At 47.1% G+C, this 21507-nt stretch overlaps 1 protein-coding gene across 3 annotated transcripts in view; it reads right to left on the bottom strand.

Annotated features, from left to right (window-relative positions):
- Positions 1-21507, bottom strand: part of VPS28 (VPS28 subunit of ESCRT-I) — a 147502-nt gene that overhangs the window by 103953 nt on the left and 22042 nt on the right. For all 3 annotated transcript variants that reach the window (XM_077293525.1, XM_077293527.1, XM_077293526.1), the window contains one exon: positions 1425-1480. In XM_077293525.1, the coding sequence (XP_077149640.1) occupies positions 1425-1461 (37 nt within the window). In that variant the 5' untranslated portion in view covers positions 1462-1480. The remainder of the gene's footprint in view (positions 1-1424; positions 1481-21507) is intronic.

Here is a 21507-nt window from a genome sequence, read left to right as displayed (position 1 = left end):
GTGTCACACACGCCGATTCAGCGATGTCTACGGGAGATCCAGCGACAAAATAAAGTTCTGGCCTTTCTGCTCCGACCAACGATATCACAGCAGGATCCAGATCGCTGCTGCGTGTCAAACACAACGATATCGCTATCCAGGACGCTGCAACGTCACGGATCGCTAGCGATATCGTTCATTGTGAAGGTGCCTTAACCCTTCAGGACCAGTCTGCTCCCGTTACAGCTGAATATTGCACATTTTCTCCTCAGTCCAGAGACCGCTGACCTTACCTGCCCCTAGTCTCCATGTAGACCGGAGGCTGTGGGGGCTCATAGTATATAGGGGGTGTCAGAATACGTGAATGGGTATTCCCATCTCCAGAATCCCATCTCAATATCAGTGTATGGGTTCAGCCTCCACAACAGTCAGGTTCTCTCCGGTGGCGCCTCAACAAATTTCTGACACCTGAGAGAAGGTCTGTTTTCTTGGCCGCAATTCTTCCATGAAGACGTCTTCTGCACAGACGTCTCTGCACGGTAGGTGGTTTCGCTGGTCCCTGCCAGTTTTAAGCTGATGGCACTGCTGGACATGTTCATGATGTGGCTCATCTGCTGCACAAAGTTTTCTTAGCCAAACACTTCATCTCCATTCCTCACCGTGCCCACTTCTTGGGGTCCTCAATGGTGAGAAATTCATAAAAATATTTACCCACCATATAATCCCATCAGCATTGGTCTGATGTTCTCCAAATTTATTCTGCAACTGAACAACAACCCCCGATAGCCAACCAAGATAAGAAGGGTGAGTCCTGGGGGGGGTGATGATCTGGCCTCGGAGGCCCTATTTCACATCATCCAGTCTGTCTGGGATCACGTGAAGACAGAAGGAACTGCACAAGCCTCATACACAGAAGATCTGGCGTCAGTTCTCAAAGATTTAGAACTACTGCCTGCTGAGATCCTTCATAACCTATGTACAAGTGGCGATGGGCGTTCACCAGATAGTGATGAGGGAAGTCACCCTGCCACCGTTGCAGGATGACTAGTGTTGATCGAACAGCTTCGGATAAGCACTTAGCCAAACAGCTGCCTCGGGAACCCGGATAGCGGGAGCGCTCAGTGCCGCAGCTGCATGTGTTGGTGCTGAGCGACAGTCACAACACATGCACGGAGAGCCTGTTTGTTGGGTTCTCCATGCACGTGTTGTGACACACACCCCACTGCAAACAGGTGATACTGTCCCTGTACTACGACCACTGCCGACATTAACTTTCCCTAAATAGAGAGTGGCTCTTCTATCCTGAAAACACTTAGACACCAGGTCAGGCATCATGGCTGCTCTTCTTAAAGAAGTGACAGTTGTAGTCACTGGCTGCAGGCTCCGCACGTGAGGGATACTGGCCCCCCACCAGACTTATAATACTACAATCACGAGCTGCTCACCCCCGACTGCCGGCTGAGCTGGAATTCCATGGAACATGATGGGAGAAGTGAAGAATCTGCAAACAGAAAAGGAAGAGAAGGTGGAAAAATGATAATTAGTAATCGGTAATTTGATTTTACCGAAACTCATGAGAACAGCTTGGAGAGAGCAGGATCTGAGACATCACTGGACAAGAAGCCAAGAGCAAAACATTTCCACGAGTTGGAGTCACCTAGATTTATTACCATCATTCTTATCATACATTGACTCAATGAGAGGAGAGAACAACCCAAAAGCTCAAGACGGAGGGAAGAACTAGGGCTGCTGGTAAGGGTTTAGGGAAAAACAAATCAAATAACCAGAAATTATCATTTATTCCCCCATGATAGCCCCTGATAGATGAGAAAGGAGTCCGCTGGTAGAGGGAGAGCACCCTCGTAAGACATGATAGCTGAAGGAAAGATCCCAAGAATTTGCCACTTTATCGGAGAGTGAAGTTCTAGATATCATTCAATCAAGACTATAGCTTCTTTGATTCGGCACTCTGACAAATAAAGTGTCCACAAAGTAACCGGAGACACCAGCCCTGATGAGGAAGAGTATGTGCAGGCTACAACCAGGGCTTGGATCTAGTATCGGCGTCCATGCCATGAAGGCTTGGTCTTCTTATGTATTCTGCACATGTTAAACCAATTAACCAACTCATGAAGTATCTAGGATCCGCTACTAAAACATAACATGTTATGTACAGCGCTCCGTACAAGCGAGGCCGCGCCCAGTGACCGGAAGTATGTACAGCGCTCCGTACAAGTGTAGGGAAGCGAGGCTGCACCCAGTGACCAGGAGTATGCACAGCGCTCTGTAGAAGTGTAGGGAAGCGAGGCCGCGCCCAGTGACGGGAGTATGTACAGCACTCCGTACAAGTGTATGGAAGCGAGGCGGCGCCCTTTGACCGGGAGTATGTACAGCACTCCGTACAAGTGTATGGAAGCGAGGCCTCGCCCAATGACCGGGAGTATGTACAGCGCTCCGTACAAGTGTAGGGAAGCGAGGCCACGCCCAGTGACCGGGAGTATGTACAGCGCTCCGTACAAGTGTATGGAAGCGAGGCCGCGCCCAATGACCGGGAGTATGTACAGCGCTCCGTACAAGTGTAGGGAAGTGAGGCCGCGCCCAGTGACCGGGAGTATGTACAGCGCTCCGTACAAGTGTATGTAAGTGAGGCCGCGCCCAATGACCGGGAGTATGTACAGCGCTCCGTACAAGTGTAGGGAAGCGAGGCTGCGCCCAGTGACCGGGAGTATGTACAGCGCTCTGTACAAGTGTAGTGAAGCGAGGCCACGCCCAGTGACTGGGAGGTACAGCGCTCCGTACAAGTGTAGAGAAGCGAGGCCGCGCCTAGTAACCGGGAGTATGTACAGCGCTCCGTACAAGTGTATGGAAGCGAGGCCGCGCCCAATGACCGGGAGTATGTACAGCGCTCTGTACAAGTGTAGAGAAGCGAGGCCGCGCCCAGTGACTGGGAGGTACAGCGCTCCGTACAAGTGTAGGGAAGCGAGGCCACGCCCAGTGACCGGGAGTATGTACAGCGCTCCGTACAAGTGTAGGGAAGGGAGGCTGCGCCCAGTGACCGGGAGGTACAGCGCTCCGTACAAGTGTAGGGAAGGGAGGCTGCGCCCAGTGACCGGGAGGTACAGCGCTCTGTACAAGTGTAGAGAAGCGAGGCCGCGCCTAGTAACCGGGAGTATGTACAGCGCTCCGTACAAGTGTAGGGAAGCGGGGCTGCGCCCAGTGACCGGGAGTATGTACAGCGCTCTGTACAAGTGTAGAGAAGCGAGGCCGCGCCCAGTGACTGGGAGGTACAGCGCTCCGTACAAGTGTAGGGAAGCGAGGCCGCGCCTAGTAACCGGGAGTATGTACAGTGCTCCGTACAAGTGTAGGGAAGCGAGGCTGCGCCCAGTGACCGGGAGTATGTACAGTGCTCTGTACAAGTGTAGAGAAGCGAGGCCGCGCCTAGTAACCGGGAGTATGTACAGCGCTCCATACAAGTGTAGAGAAGCGAGGCCGCGCCCAGTGACTGGGAGGTACAGCGCTCCGTACAAGTGTAGGGAAGCGAGGCCGCGCCCAGTGACTGGGAGGTACAGCGCTCCGTACAAGTGTAGGGAAGGGAGGCTGCGCCCAGTGACCGGGAGGTACAGCGCTCTGTACAAGTGTAGAGAAGCGAGGCCGCGCCTAGTAACCGGGAGTATGTACAGTGCTCCGTACAAGGAAGATGCATATTTATAGGAATTTTATGCGCTTAACTTCCTGACCGGTAGATGTGATGGGAAAATGATATATTATGGACACTACAAGAGAAGGAGATAATACAGTGGAGAAACTACAGAAAGATACTACAGTAGGAGGAGGATAATACAGAAGGACACTATAGGTGGGGGACCCACAGGAGGGGATAATACAGTGAGGAAACCGCAGGAGGTAGGGGGATAATAGAGGAGGACACTAGAGTAGAAGGGGGGATAATACAGGTGGAGGGGGCATAATGGAGGAGGACACTAGAGTAGAAGGGGAGGGGGAAATAATACAGGAGGAGGGGATAATCCAGGGGGACACTACAAGAGGAGGAGGAGATAATACAGGAGGACACTACGGGGGGAACAGGAGGACACTACAGGAGGGAATAATACAGGACCGGGCCATCAGTGCAATATTACCCTTACTGGTGTATTAGCGACCGCCCTCAGGAGCAGAATTCGGGCGGTCACGAATAACGGAATGTGCAGCCTCGGGCGCACGTTCAGTGACAAATTATTGCCGTACAGGATCACTTGCAGCGCGGGAATAAGAGTCACCAGCGTACAATGTCACTGTCATGTGCTAGCGCATCCGCACCTCAAATGGTTGAGGAACAGGATGACGCCGGACCCCAGCGAGGTAAGGATCTTTATTTATTTATTTTTTAAAACTCAACCCGCGATATGGGGCGACATATTGGGGGGGGGTGGGGGTTTCTGGTGCGGGCAGGTTGAGAGTCGTGGAAAAGAGTGGGAAAAGTTCCAGCTTCTGGTAAAAATGTCAAATAGTGTCTTTATTCCATCCAAAAAATCAAAGGAAGGATGGTCAGCAAGCAACGCGATTCGATCACAGTTGTTGTTTGTCAAGCTTAGTTGGAAATGACCAAACAGCGGTCGGAAACACACAGGTGACATGAGGTCAGCTCACATCAATGAGAATTAACAAGACTAACATATAATGTGCAAAGGAAACCAGAAAATAAGAAGGGTTAAATCATCAAAAGCATGTAAAATTAACAAAGACGCGGGATGGTTGGATGGATGGAAGGAAGGAAGGAAAATGGGAAAGAAATAATCACTGCAAGTCAATAATGCTCTGTAGTTTCTTAAACTTGGTCCTGGAGAGAATCGGGCTCCTGAATTACAGATCCACAAGGCTTCTCTTACTAGTAAGGGTCTCCACAGATCTTATTGTCAGACATCCTGTCCCCCCAAATCTTACACGCATCGCCCAAGATTCACAAAGGAACCAGCCCACCACCCATGAGACCCCTTATAAAGGACATTGGTTCTGCAGACGGACTTGTGGGGGACTGGTTTGATCCCCTCTTACAACCCCCAGCACAGCTTCATGCGCCGCAGACATATTGATTGCGAGAGCTGCGGTCCCACAAACAGCAGTCCAGGACGGCGCACCGATCGTGTGGCCTCCCGCTGAGCGCACCGGTGATCGGGTGTCGGCAGTGTGTGAAGGCCGACTTACCGCAGCAACGCCCACGATCCGTGCTGGAGATCGCGTTGTCCTGATGGCCTCCTGATGGAGACTCTCTGCCGCAAGATGGCTGCGGGGTCCTTCAGGGAAGGAGGCTTGTGAATGCCAGCTGACAGCACGAGCCAACATGCCTCCTTCCCTGCCTGTCAGATGCGGATACTCTGCAGTGCAGAACATCAGACCAGGGACCTGACACTATACAGTAATGTAAAAAAAAAAGAAGTGTAAATAAATAAATAAATATATATACATATATATTAAATCCCCTAAGGAAAAATATTTTTTTTCCAATAAATACATTTATGTAAAAAAACAAAGTACACATATTTGGTATCACCAAGTCCGCAACAATCCGCTCTATAAAACTGTTCCACTAGTTAACCCCCTTCACTGAACACCATAAAAAATGAGGCAAAAAACAAACAATGCTTTGGGGTCATGGAGAACTGGGCCGACTTCTCAGCTGGTTACAGGTTCTACACTGGGGACGGGCTGCACCTCAATGGAGAGGAAAATGGCGTGTTTAATCTAGGGATTGGAGGTACTCATTTTATAGGGGGGGGGGGGGGAGACAGTGACCTGGGCACTATGGGGGGTGGGGTTCGTCCAGCTGATATTAGAGAGGCTCAGAGAGATACAGAAAGTGCAGGTATACTAATGCCAGGAATTAGAATTAGTGGTGGAGCATAATGGTGACACGGTGGGGATATCGGAGACGTGGCTGGATGAGAGCCATGACTGGGCTGTTAATTACTGGGCTGTAGTCTGTTCAGAAATGACCGTACAGATAAGCGAGGGGGTGGGGTGTGTCTGTATGTAACATCGTCCTTACACCCATCCTGCGTGATAATATAGGTGAATAATGAAAATGTAGAGTCCCTGTGGGTGGAGATAAGGGGAGGGGGAAAAATAATAAATTACTGATAGGGGTTAGTTATAAGGGTTTGTTAGTGTTCGTAGATTTAGTTTTCATCGCCGCAGCTGAATGATTTACAGCTATTAGCCAGCCTGATTACATGTGGGGATTCCCTAGCAACCAGGCAACTCCACATGTACTTATGCTGGCTAACAGATGTAAATCATTCAGCTGCGGCGATGAAAACTAAATCTCCGAACACTAACAAATACTCGGCGATCACCCGAGCAATGAGTATACTCGCTCATCACTAATACTCACCTCTTGTCCTGAGCAGGCGGGGACACCGGCACTTGCAATATTCACCTGTCCCCGTTCCCCCGCTGCACGACGCTCCGTCTTCCGCGTCCTCTGCAGTGACTGTTCAGGAGAGCGCGCACACTAAACACGTCATCACGCCCTCTGACCTGAACATCACTGCGGAGGACGCGGAAGACGGATCGGTGCGCAGCGGTGGAACAGGGACAGGTGAATATCGGAATGCTCACCCTCCCCGTTATACTCACCTGCACCCAGCGCGGTCCCTGGCAGCTTCTCACTGACAGATGGTCTCCAGCAGCTTCTTATGTTCAGCGGTCACATCGCACCGCTCATTAAAGTAATGAATATGCGGCTCCACCCCTATGGGGGTGGAGTTGCGTCCATATTCATTACTTTAATGAGCGGTACCACATGACTGCTGAACACAGGAAGAGCTGCGGGCACCAGAGAAGGAGGGACATGCAGAGATGCACCGGGAGCAGGTGAGTAGTGTGTGTGTGTGTGTGTATATATATATTTATAATGTGTATATATAGAAAGATAGATACACACACACACACACACACACACACACACGGTATATATGTTTTGATCATTATTTGGTTCTGAAATGATGTGTACAGCTGTATTTCACAATGCAATTTTAACATTAGCTTTTACATCCAGAGAACTGCTGTATGTAAAACCTTATGTTAAAAATCGCATTGCATACGCATGTCATATGGATGGTCCGAGGAGAGAGAGAAAAAAAAAAAAAAGAATAAAAAATAACGCATGACACTCATCCGTTTTTTTCAGTCCGGAAATCTGACCGTTTTTCCTCGCAAATGGGTACGTACCCTAAGAGATACTATGCTGGAGTATCTGAAGAGGAATAACCTCATGACCCAATACCAACACGGGTTTACTAGGGACCGGTCCTGTCAGACTAATTTGATCAGCTTCTATGAAGAGGTAAGTTCCGGACTGGACCAAGGGAGCCCAGTAGATGTAGTGTATATGGACTTTTAAAAAGCTTTTGATACGGTACCACACAAAAGGTTGATACATAAAATGAGAATAATGGAGATAGGGGAAAATATGTGTAAGTGGGTTAGGAGCTGGCTCAGGGATAGGAAACAAAGGGTGGTTATTAATGGAGCACACTCGGACTGGGTCGCGGTTAGCAGTGGGGTACCACAGGGGTCAGTATTGGGCCCTCTTCTTTTTAACATATTTATTAATGACCTTGTAGGGGGCATACAGAGCAGAATTTCAATATTTGCAGATGACACTAAACTCTGCAGGGTAATCAATACAGAGGAGGACAATTTTATATTACATTTTTTTCCCCCAATGTGGAGCTTAGTGTTTGCCTTTGCCGCATGGTTTTTTTTGCCTTCCTCTGGATCAACATGTTAGGCTATGGGTTGAAAACAGGGACTGAAGTTGGAAGAGGACAATTTGCATATTCTAGGTGCCTTCTAGGAAAAGAGCAGAGTCTCCCTCAGCAAGAAGATCGTTGGGTACATCCGGGACCAGCTGCTAGGACACTATTGCAAGAAAGCTTGGCTGATTGAGTAGATTACACAAGGAGGTCACACATAGCAAGTCAGCAGGATCTAGGAGCAACATGGCAGAGTTGACAACCTACATGGTGAGCTGCAACATGTACTACATGTTCACAGATTGACCAGAAGAAGAATCCAACTTCACCTGACAGAAGTGTAGACTACTTGGGTCTGGAAGAAAGAACTGCAACTTTGAAACTCAAAGAAAATGAAGACTTCCCTAGACAGAACAGAAGCATCTCTACTGGTAACAGAAGGTGAAGAAAGTGTCGGAGAACCTCCAAAAGCAGACGAGTGAAAGCATGTGACCAAAAGCAGCTAGAAGACCAATGGGACATCAGCAGCCACACAACTGAGAAACCGATACCAAGGACTTGTGGAGGACGCAGATGGCACACCTAAGGATGAGGCACTACCAGCAAGCAAAGAAGAAAAGAGCACACAGCAACACCCAGAAGTGACAACAAAAAGTACAGCCAAGAAGCGAAGAATAGTGGTAGTGGTGGGAGACTCACTACTGAGGCACAGAAGCAGCTATAAGCAGACCGGACATAACCGCAAGAGAAGTATGCTGCCTCCCAGGTGCGAAGATCAAGGATGTGACCGATAGGATACCAAAGCTCGTCAATTCCAAGGACGTCCACCCATTTCTTCTGATACATGTTGGCCCCAATGACACGGCAAGGAAGGACCTACTGACAATCTGCAAGGACTTTGAAGAGTTGGGGAAGAAAGTAAAGGAACTGGATGCACAGGAAGCTTTTTCTTCTATCCTTCCAGTAGACGGGCATGGCACCAGGAGATGGTACAGGATCCTTGATGCCAACAACTGGTTATGACGATGGCGCAGACAATAACCATTCGGATTCCTGGACTACGGTGTGAATTACCTGTACGATGGACTCCTCGCGAGAGACGGACTAAACCTCAACAAACCTGGGAAGCACACATTCGCCAGAAGACTCGCTACACTCATCAGGAGGGCATTAAAGGGAACCTGTCACCCCCTCCCCCCCCTCAGTTGTTTCAGACTAGAGGAGCCACCTTGTGCAGCAGTAATGCTGCATTCTGAGAAGGTGGCTCTTTTAGTTCTGGGTGCTGTAGCTTGAGAAATAATCAGTTTTATAATTTGTCTGAAATACCTGGTCTGCAGTCCTGGAGGCCGGCGCTTCCCCCCTGCTTCAGACAGCACACAGCCGTCACTCACATCTTCTTGGCGCCGGGCGCCGCCTCCTCCTCACCGCTGTTTTCAAAATAGCCGGCGCCTGCGCTCTTTTCCCCTGCCTGGTGCAGGCGCAGTGAGCGCCGGCTGTCTTTCCTCAATTGCAGCCCAGCTGACTGCGCCTGCGCGGCCGCCCTGCCTGTGAATCCCAGCCCCGCAGCGACTTATGATTTATTCACATTGCGGGGCTGGGATTCACAGGCAGAGCAGCCGCGCAGGCGCAGTCAGCTGGGCTGCAATTGAGGAAAGACGGCCAGCGCTCACTGCGCCTGCACCAGGCAGGGGAAAAGAGCGCAGGCGCCGGCTATTTTGAAAACTTGAAGAAAACAACCGCACTCAATTTGTATATTTGCATCATGAATGTGAAAAGTCTTTTAATAGGAACACCACAGTGATACAGACAGTAGCTGAGGTAACGTTTCGACCATATAGGTCGAATATAGGACCATATAGGCAGCAGCGGTGCTCCTCCTGACACAGGACCCACCAGTTCTTACAGGGACCCCATCCCCATACGTGCCGTTCCGGATCCACGCTATTCCCCTACAATTGTGAGGTTTGACAAAGACCTATATGGTCGAAACGTTACCTCAGCTACTGTCTGTATCACTGTGGTGTTCCTATTAAAAGACTTTTCACATTCATGATGCAAATATACAAATTGAGTGCGGTTGTTTTCTTCAATTTTTGAATGGTCTGGATCTCTCCAAGTTCAACCAGCACCTTCCTCATTTAATTCAGAGTGCACGTCATTTCTTGTATATTGGCTATTTTGAAAACAGCGGTGAGGAGGAGGCGGCGCCCGGCGCCAAGAAGATGTGAGTGACGGCTGTGTGCGGTCTGAAGCAGGGGGGAAACGCCGGCCTCCAGGACTGCAGACCAGGTATTTCAGACAAATTATAAAACTGATTATTTCTCAAGCTACAGCACCCAGAACTAAAAGAGCCACCTTGTCAGAATGCAGCATTACTGCTGCACAAGGTGCCTCTTCTAGTCTGAAATGACTGAGGGGGGCGACAGGTTCCCTAGAAGAAGAGGGGACGGGAAGAAAAACATTAGACACGAACATGAAGCCAGAAAATATAATGATGAAGGGTATGAGGTGCGGGAAAAAGACCCAAGACAACATACTCGGAAGGGAGGTAAGAAAATTTCTAAAACAATCCACAGGGAGGAGATTGGAACAAAACAAAAATCCTCTAAACTGCATGCTCGCAACCACCATAAACCTGACAATCAAGATGGAAGAACTAGAAGCAGAAATCTCTACAGGTAACTTTGACATAGTGGGAATAACCGAGACACGGTGAGATGAAAGCTATGACTGGGCAGATAACTTACAGGGTTACAGTCTGTTTAGAAAGGATCGTATAAATCGGAGAGGTGGAGGGGTTTGTCTCTATGTAAAGTCTTGTCTACAGTCCACTTTAAGGGAGGATATTAGCGAAGGGAATGAGGATGTCGAGTCCATATGGGTCGAAATACATGGAGGGAAAAATGGTAACAAAATTCTCATTGGGGTCTGATAAAGCCCCCCAAATATAACAGAAATCATGGAAAGTCTACTACTAAGGCAGATACATGAATCTGCAACCCATAATTCTGGATTATCTCAATGAGAATAACTGTGTAGCTCCATATCAGCATGGGTTTATGAGAAATCGCTCCTGTCAAACCAATCTAATCAGTTTTTATGAAGAGGTAAGCTATAGGCTGGACCACGGTGAGTCATTGGACGTGGTATATCTCGATTTTTCCAAAGCATTTGATACCGTGCCGCACAAGAGGTTGGTACACAAAATGAGAATGCTTGGTCTGGGGGAAAATGTGTGTAAATGGGTTAGTAACTGGCTGATAGAAAGCAGAGGGTGGTTATAAATGGTATAGTCTCTAACTGGGTCGCTGTGACCAGTGGGGTACCGCAGGGGTCGGTATTGGGGCCTGTTCTCTTCAACATATTCATTAATGATCTGGTAGAAGGTTTACACAGTAAAATATTGATATTTGCAGATGATACAAAACTATGTAAAGCAGTTAATACAAGAGAAGATAGTATTCTGCTACAGATGGATCTGGATAAGTTGGAAACTTGGGCTGAAAGGTGGCAGATGAGGTTTAACAATGATAAATGTAAGGTTATACACATGGGAAGAAGGAATCAATATCACCATTACACACTGAATGGGAAACCACTGGGTAAATCTGACATGGAGAAGAACTTGGGGATCCTAGTTAATGATAAACTTACCTGGAGCAGCCAGTGCCAGGCAGCAGCTGCCAAGGCAAACAGGATCATGGGGTGCATTAAAAGAGGTCTGGATACACATGATGAGAGCATTATACTGCCTCTGTACAAATCCCTAGTTAGACCGCACATGGAGTACTGTGTCCAGTTTTGGGCACCGGTGCTCTGCTCAGGAAGGATATAATGGAACTAGAGAGAGTACAAAGGAGGGCAACAAAATTAATAAAGGGGATGGGAGAACTACAATACCCAGATAGATTAGCGAAATTAGGATTATTTAGTCTAGAAAAAAGACAACTGAGGGGCGATCTAATAACCATGTATAAGTATATAAGGGGACAACACATACACAACACCGTACAGATAAGCGAGGGGGAGGGGTGTGTCTATATGTAAAATCTTCCTTAAAACCCATCCTGCGTGATAATATAGGTGAATTTAATGAAAATGTGGAGTCCCTGTGGGTGGAGATAAGGGGAGGGGGAAAAAATAATAAATTACTGATAGGGGTTTGTTATAAATCTCCAAAAATAATGGAAGCAATGGAGAATATCCTCGTAAAGCAAATAGATGAAGCTGCGACTCAAGGAGAAGTCATTATTATGGGGGACTTCAACTACCCTGAAATAGATTGGGGAACAGAAACCTGCAGTTCCAGCAAAGGTAATCGGTGTCTGACAACTATGAGAGACAATTACCTCTGACAACTGGTTCAGGACCCAACAAGGAGGGGGGCACTGCTAGACCTAATATTAACCAACAGGCCAGACCGCATATCAAATATAAGGGTTGGGGGTCACTTGGGGAATAGTGATCATAAAATAATAAGTTTTCATGTAACCTTTAATAAGATGGGTAGTAGGGGGGTGACAAGGACACTAAACTTCAGGAGGGCAAATTTCCAACGGATGAGAGAGGATCTTGGTGCAATTAACTGGGACGATATCCTGAGACACAAAAATACACAAAGAAAATGGGAGACATTTATTAGCATCCTGGATAGGACCTGTGCACAGTATATACCGTATGGGAATAAACATACTAGAAATAGGAGGAAACCAATATGGCTAAATAGAGCTGTAAGGGGCGCAATAAGGAACAAAAAGAAAGCATTTAGAGAATTAAAGGAAGTAGGTAGTGATGAGGCATTAAATAAATACAGAAAATTAAATACATTCTGTAAAAAGCAAATCAAGGCAGCAAAGATTGAGACAGAGAGACTCATTGCCAGAGAGAGTAAAAATAATCCCAAAATATTCTTTAACTATATAAATAGTAAGAAACTAAAAAATGAGAGTGTTGGCCCCCTTAAAAATAGTCTGGGTGAAATGGTGGATGAGGATGAGGAAAAAGCCAATCTGCTAAATGACTTTTTTTCATCAGTATTTACAAAAGAAAATCCCATGGCGACAAAATGACTAGTGATAAAAATTCCCCATTAAATGTCACCTGCTTAACCCAGCAGGAAGTACAGCGGCGTCTAAAAATAACTAAAATTGACAAATCTCCGGGCCCGGATGGGATACACCCCCGAGTACTGCAGGAACTAAGTACAGTCATTGATAGACCATTATTTTTAATCTTTAAAGACTCCATAATAACAGGGTCTGTACCACAGGACTGGCGTATAGCAAATGTGGTGCCAATATTCAAAAAGGGGACAAAAACTGAACTCTGTAATTATAGGCCAGTAACCTCTACTGTGGGTAAAATCCTGGAGGGCATTCTAAGGGATGCTATACTGGAGTATCTGAAGAGGAATAACCTCATGACCCAGTATCAGCACGGGTTTACTAGGGACCGATCATGTCAGACTAATTTGATCAGCTTCTATGAAGAGGTAAGTTCCGGACTGGACCAAGGGAGCCCAGTGGATGTAGTGTATATGGACTTTTCCAAAGCTTTTGATACGGTGCCACACAAAAGGTTGATACATAAAATGAGAGTAATGGGGATAGGGGAAAATATGTGTAAGTGGGTTGAGAGCTGGCTCAGGGATAGGAAACAAAGGGTGGTTATTAATGGAGCACACTCGGACTGGGTCGCGGTTAGCAGTGGGGTACCACAGGGGTCAGTATTGGGCCCTCTTCTTTTTAACATATTTATTAATGACCTTGTAGGGGGCATTCAGAGTAGAATTTCAATATTTGCAGATGACACTAAACTCTGTAGGGTAATCAATACAGGGGAGGACAATTTTATATTACAGGATGATTTATGTAAACTAGAAGCTTGGGCTGATAAATGGCAAATGAGCTTTAATGGGGATAAATGTAAGGTCATGCACTTGGGTAGAAGTAATAAGATGTATAACTATGTGCTTAATTCTAAAACTCTGGGCAAAAACATCAATGAAAAAGACCTGGGTGTATGGGTGGATGACAGACTCATATTCAGTGGCCAGTGTCAGGCAGCTGCTACAAAGGCAAATAAAATAATGGGATGTATTAAAAGAGGCATAGATGCTCATGAGGAGAACATAATTTTACCTCTATACAAGTCACTAGTTCGACCACACTTAGAATACTGTGCACAGTTCTGGTCTCCGGTGTATAAGAAAGACATAGCTGAACTAGAGCGGGTGCAGAGAAGAGCGACCAAGGTTATTAGAGGACTGGGGGGTCTGCAATACCAAGATAGGTTATTACACTTGGGGCTATTTAGTTTGGAAAAACGAAGACTAAGGGGTGATCTTATGTTAATGTATAAATATATGAGGGGACAGTACAAAGACCTTTCTGATGATCTTTTTGATCATAGACCTGAGACAGGGACAAGGGGGCATCCTCTACGTCTGGAGGAAAGAAGGTTTAAGCATAATAACAGACGCGGATTCTTTACTGTAAGAGCAGTGAGACTATGGAACTCTCTGCCGTATGATGTTGTAATGAGTGATTCATTAATTAAATTTAAGAGGGGACTGGATACCTTTCTGGAAAAGTATAATATTACAGGGTATATACACTAGATTCCTTGATAAGGCGTTGATCCAGGGAACTAGTCTGATTGCCGTATGTGGAGTCGGGAAGGAATTTTTTTCCCCATGGTGGAGTTACTCTTTGCCACATGGGGTTTTTTTGCCTTCCCCTGGATCAACATGTTAGGGCATGTTAGGTTAGGCTATGGGTTGAACTAGATGGACTTACAGTCTTCCTTCAACCTCAATAACTATGTAACTATGTAACTATGTAACACAAATATCTCTCTGAGGATCTGTTTATACCAAGGAAGGTGACGGGCACAAGGGGGCATTCTCTGCGTCTGGAGGAGAGAAGGTTTTTCCACCAACCTAGAAGAGGATTCTTTACTGTTAGGGCAGTGAGAATCTGGAATTGCTTGCCTGAGGAGGTGGTGATGGCGAACTCAGTCGAGGGGTTCAAGAGAGGCCTGGATGTCTTCCTGGAGCAGAACAATATTGTATCTTACAGTTATTAGGTTCTGTAGAAGGACGTAGATCTGGGGATTTATTCTGAAGGAATATAGGCTGAACTGGATGGACAAATGGCTTTTTTTGGCCTTGCTAACTGTGTTACTATGACTTATAGTCTTCCTTCAACCTTAAATATGTTACTATGTTATCATCTTACCGCTGGACAAAAAGCACAATAAAAAAGACGGATATTAATAAAAATGGTACCGTCGAAAACGTCTTGTCCCGCCAAAAAACAAGCCGCCATACAGCTCCATCAGCGGAAAAATAAAAAAAAGTTATAGCTCTCAGAATGAAAGCGATGCAAAAATAATTATATTTTCTATAAAATAGTTTGAGTAAAAGCGCCAAAACATAAGAAAAAAAAAAAAAAAAAAAGGATAAAAGATATAAATGGAGGTATCGCTGTAATCGTACTGACCCAAAGAGTAAAGTCGCCTTATTATTACTGTGAGGGGTATACCCTAAAAAACAAGTACAATAATCTTAATCAATACAAGTCACAACTGGTACATGAGGAGAGAGGACCCTGCCCGCGAGGGCTCATGATCTACAAGGGTACCGTTCCACGTGTGCTAAAACTGGTAACCAAACAAAAAGCAATTCCTGAATTCATGTTTTTTGTTCAGTCTCCCAAAAACCGTGATAGAAAGCGATAAAAAAAAACATCATGTGCCCAAAAATGTTATCAAAAAACGTCAGCTCGTCCCGCAAAAAACAAGCCTTAACATGACTGTCGGCGAAAATATGGAAAAATTATAGCGACGTAATAACTAGTTTTCGCAATAAAAAAGCATCTTTTAGTGCATGACAGCAGCCAAACATAAAAACCCGATTAACATCTAGCATCACAGTCATTGCACCGACCAGAAGAATAATGTCACCTAATCACTTATACTGCACGAGGAACAGCCTAATATATATATATATATCTCCAATTCTTCACCTGCTGTTGATTTGTTCGTTCTGCCTCCCAAAGAACGCAGTAAGGCTCAGCTCATTTATCCTGCACTCTACGCTGAGCGCTTGCATCGGGGTTTCCGTGTAAATCTCTGAACTACATGTTTCAGACGGAACCCCGGCAGAAGTTTCCCTATAATTAGGCAGATGGAGGCACAGTGGACGCCAAAGGACCTATGATCCGGCGGTGTCCGTCTTTTTAGGATTGCATAAAAGTGCTATTGGACAGTTTTGTGCACTTCTGAAGAGGACACCTATGAACAGAGGCCAGACGGCGTCCACAGTAACTCTGCTGCCTCATTATAGTGAATGCATCCATTGGGGGATTCATCTGTCACATCACTAGGAGATTTAGATGGAAACCGTGATGTTAGTGCTCAGCGTAGGCGCCGAATAACGTTATGTAATATATGTTACCAATAAAAGCTTCAACTCAATCCACAAAAAAAAAAAAATGCAAGAAAAAGCAAGTCCACACTCACATCTGTCATCTGTTAACGGAAATATAGTGGGCTTCCATATTACTGGTAGTAAGGCTCTGGAAAAGCTAAATGGCTCCTCGCCTGCCAAAAGATATTCAGCAAATTCTTGGGGCCAACACACAATCTTGGTGGTAACAAATGCAAGTTATTTTATATTCACTGCCCAATGGTATAAAAGTCTGTGACACACCTGTGTGGTCAATATAATCACTGCACCCCTAGATGAATTCATTGAGCGGTTTAATTGGTAAAATGGGGTCACTTGTGAAGGTGGCAGGGGGGGTGTTCTGCTGTTCTGGCACCTCAGCGAAATACTTCCGGGACACAGTGCGCCAATGCATGCGCAGTAATGTTTTTCGGCTTTGCCCGCAGTTGGGCAAAGCATATTGCCCGTGCGAAGAGTGCATTGCGCACGCGCAAACTATGGAGGCCATCTGCTCGAATTCACGAAAATATTGCGGACAGTGGGGAAGGATGGGGTGGAGAAAGTTAGACAAAACGCCCATCTGACCAAAAACAGGTAATTTACATAGCCCGCCAAATTGAGGTGACAGATTCCCTTTAAATGCGAGGTGGTCCCTTACATAAATTTTTATTTTAAATTTTTTTTTTTTTTTTTATATATATTATATATACACACACAGTACAGACCAAAAGTTTGGACACACCTTCTCATTTAAAGATTTTTCTGCATTTTCATGACTATGAAAATTGTACATTCACTCTGAAGGCATCAAAACTATGAATTAACACATGTGGAATTATATACTTAACAAAAACGTGTGAAACAACTGAAAATAGGGATTTTTCATTGGGGGACACAGGCTGTGGGTGTATGCCGCTGCCACTAGGAGGCTGACACTAAGTGATCCAAAGAAAGTTAGCTCCTCCCCTGCAGTATACACTCTCCTGCTGGCTCTCAGCTAACCAGTTCGGTGCAAAAGCAGTAGGAGAACAACAACATATGAGCGTATAGCATGTCATAAAACAAGCATAAGCTAATAACAGGGTGGGAGCTGTGTCCCCCAATGAATGGCTCGGAGAAAAGGATTTTACGGTGAGTACACAAAAATCCCCATTTCTCCTTCGCCTCATTGGGGGACACAGACGGTGGGACATCACAAAGCAGTCCCTGGGTGGGGACAACATCAGATCAGGCCCTGTGTAACCGTTACTTACAAGTGCGCCACCGCGGCCTGCAGAGTCCGCCTGCCCAGACTCACATCTATGGAAGTGTGGGAATTACAGTGCTTCAAGAATGCATGCAGGCTGGATGAATCCGCAAGCTTGCAGGAGTGCTTTGCCGACGCCTGGTGCCTAGAACCTTCGATAGACAGGGAGATTGGCTGACATCTAACCCGGAAGGACTCCTGGATGGTTTAACGAATCCACCAGGCTAACATGGCCGTTGAATCAGCTAAACCCTTCCTGTAACCGTCAGGCAGCCTTCTTCTTACCGTCAGGAAGCCCAAATAAAGCGTCCAACCTTCGGAAGGACGCCGTCCTCGAGATGTAACTACTCAGAGCACTCACCCATTCCGTTTTGTGGACTGGAGCCGAAAGAGATGAGGGAAGAACGATGCTCTTGTAACAGTGGGAATACAATACCACCTTGGTAACAAGGGAAGGGGATGGCCTGAGGACAACCTTGCCTTGATGGTAAAAAGGAAAAAAGTCTGAAAGAACAGAGCGGTAAGCTCTGAAGACTCATCAGGATGACAAGATCGCAGAGAAAAAAGGGCGACCTTCCCTGATAGAAAAGTCTGTCTGGATCAAAAGGAGTCTACAGTAAGACTCCCAGGACCATTAAGGTCCCAAAGATCTAACGGTATGCGACAGGGAAGAACTACATGTGAAAACTCCCAGTGAGAAAGTCCCTACTTGCAGTTTTGTTGCAATAAGACGGAAAGATACTAGCTCCGCAAACAAAAAACTGACATGGTCAGTGCGGATCTCCCAGGATCACTGGGGCCCTTTCTGCTTCCGAAAGGCTTTTGGAAGTAGTGGAAGAGGGGTTATGGAAACTGGTATCACGAAAGAACCAGAGCATGCACTGCGATGGCTCTTGGATCTCGAGGCCAAACCATGAACTCGAGTTCATTGGCGTTCAGTCTGGACGCCATCCGATCTACAACTGGAGAGCTCCAGTGAAGGCAGATCTGATGGAAGACTTCTGGGTGAAGTTCCCACTCACTTGAGGCGGAACCCTGACGGCTGAATATGTCTGCCGCCCAGAGTTCTACTCCTGGGATATGTATTGCTGAGAGCACCAAATGATAGATCTCGGCCCATCAGAGAATGTGAGGTACTTCGGCCATGGTGCCTGACCGTGGGTACCTGCTAGATGATTGACATATGGCACAGCCGTGGCATTATCCAATTGAATTTGGATGGGGTGACCCGCCAGAAGGCAGTGGACCTGCTGTAGGACTAGCCGTACCGTTCGGATCCCCAGAGCAATGATCGGGAGAAGAAGACTGGCATTGGTAGTTACTAATAACCATTGAACCGGGAGAAAGGCCCTAGATGAGGAAGGAGCTCAGAGACTACCCTCTGAAAGTCTGTTTGACTTGCTGAAAACTAGCGGAGCGAAGGAAACTGCTTCCATTGTCGTCACCATTTTTCCTCAGAACCCTCCCAGCAAGTCGAATGAAATGAGGGGATGAGTGATCAAGTGCACGAGCTCCCTCTTGAAGGGCCACGACCTTGTCTCGAGGGAGAATTACCATCCTTCTAGAAGTGTGCAGGATCATCCTCAAAAAGGATATCTGCAGGGCTGGAAATGAGAAAATCTTGTTTAAGTTTAGCTGTCAGCCCAGGTGAGAGGGTAACGCAAGCGATATAGACGACTCAAAATAGTCCTGGAAGAGCAAATAGAAAGTTAACCAAATAAGGCAGGACGACCACGCTCTAGGGTGCAAGAGGAACATGACAGCCGCCATGACCCTTGCGAACACTCTGGGTGGGGTAGCAAGGCCGAAGGGCAAGGTCGTGACTTGAAAATGCTGTTCGCGAATGGAAAAGCGAAGGAATTTTTGAAGAGGGGAAAAATAGGAATGTGAGAGTAAGCATCCCGAATGTCGATGGATGCGAGAAACTCCAGCCTTTTCTGTTGAAGTAAGGCTGAGCGGAGGAACTTAATCCGAAGGAGGATCTTGTCAAAGGTTGTTAGAAGTTTGAGGTCCAGGATCGGTCTTACTGTTCGTTCCCCTTTTTAGAACCGAGATCCCTTAGATCTAGACTGTCCTGGACAACCCTTCCACTGCTGGTTGGGTTTGTAGGAAACATACGATCCTTTGTTAGTCTCCCGCTAAAAAGATTTGATTGGCCAGCTGTACTGTCTTCGTGAAAAGATTACTGGTGTGAATCAAAGTAGTTAAGGTCTCCAACTAGGGACCATTGCTCTAGCAATGCATGCGGCGGCTAGGGAGGGTAGAGTGCTGAACCCAAAGCCGCAAGACGGAACGAAACAGATTTGCTATCTGACAGTCCGTGGTATTTTTAATTGATGATACATCGGGCAGGGATACTGGTAGGTATACCACAGGAGATTCTACCCGGTTAATTTGCCAAGTGGCAGAATGCCAGCAGACATCCAGCAGGTCAGGAAAAAGCCATCTCTTGCCATCGCCGCTCTCTTTTGACGGTGCAGAGTTAAAAATTAAGAACCCTCGATCCACCATCCTCTTAACAGGAAGTGGAGAGGGATCGTCCGCCTTCTTGCATCAATGCAGAAGGGGGTGCTCGGATGCCAAAAAGGGAGCCTCTGTACATCCACAGAGTTCGGGTCCCTGGGTGGACAGGGCAGGTTTTCTGGCATTTAGGCCTGGATGCAGAAGAGCATACATGGAGACGACACTGCGTGTGCTCGTCTGTTGATGGTGTGGGGAGATCGGTGCCCTTTAAAGGACTCATCGCCCTTAAAAATCAGACCAGGCATGGCATCCCACGTAGAAGCTTCTGTCCAGTGAATCACTTATCCAGACTGAATGGCAAATGCTCTACGAGGAAGTTTAGTCTCCTTATGAGGGACATTGCGTAGTCTAGAGCAGAACCGGAGTCCTCGTTCATGTACAGAGATTGGTTGATGATATAAATAGGCGAGTCCATCCTTTTCTGAAGCTCTGGCAAGTCCAGATCCAAGGCAATATCCGATTCATATTTAGTGTCTTGTTCTCAGCAAATAATTGGGGAGAAAGATCAGGAAATGAAAACTTCCGTTTTCTAGATGCCTGTACGTTTCTAGAATACTTGCAGCCCCTGCTAGCCGACGGCTCCCATGTAGGAGAGGGACCATGTATATCGGTCCTGCAAGCACTCCGAGCCACAGAGGGATCACGGAGAGATTCAATCTCTCGGTCAGAGAAACCATGGATTGCGGTCAGTGACGAAGTCCACTGAGGGGAACTAGGTACTCTGGGATAACTGGGATCTGCGGCGGAGGGTTCCTGAGCTCATTTAGGGTGACCGGCTTCGGATTGATCATGTGCCTTTAAGACCAGTGAATACTAGTCATGTGCTTCCTTACCCGGGCACTGTTGTTGCAGAGTTGTTGTGCCCCTTTAATGCAAAATCGTCGCCCATGTGTGAGCCGGCCAGGTGGACCAAGATAGCCACAGGGAGTTGTAGAGGTGATAAAATCTTGCAGACAGCGAGAAGCGCTGATTCGTGGGTGGAGCCACAGACGATGTGGGCAGAGCCTCGAGACATCCATGAATAGGCCCAAGGCGGGGCCTAAATTTGCGGGCATGGCTTCCGGGATGCGGCCTACACATCAGCCGAAGCCAGGGGCTAAATTTTTGCAGCCGGCCGGAGCACTACCTCAGGGAGGTGGGCCACAGGGAAGCCAGAGGCTGCCTGTCAGCATGTGAATATCCCGCTGCAGAGGCCCACCGCTGACAGGATCTACTAACCATCGGTGTGCGTCCCGGCATGGAGCCGCCGCGGATGACTGGGTTTCAGCGCCGAGGAAAGCGTGCGCACTCTACTGTTCTTCAGGTATTGCAGCGTGGACGGTGCAGGGATGAAGGGGAAAACCTCTATCCACCATCCCTTTGTTAGGGACGTGGAGAGGAACCATCTGCCTCCTTGTGCCATCCGCTTTAACAGTGGTGGTACAGTGGGGGCTGCTCGGACGCCAAAGAGAGGGTGCATCTGTACATCCACGGAGTTCAGCCCCCGGGTGGACAGGGCAAGTTGTCCGGCATTAGGTCTGGCTGGGGAAGAGGATACGTCGAGGCGACACTCCATG

This window comes from Ranitomeya variabilis, chromosome 3, assembly GCF_051348905.1.
Source record: "Ranitomeya variabilis isolate aRanVar5 chromosome 3, aRanVar5.hap1, whole genome shotgun sequence".
NCBI classification, from domain to species: domain Eukaryota; kingdom Metazoa; phylum Chordata; class Amphibia; order Anura; family Dendrobatidae; genus Ranitomeya; species Ranitomeya variabilis.
This window is presented reverse-complemented; position numbering and strand designations above follow the sequence as displayed.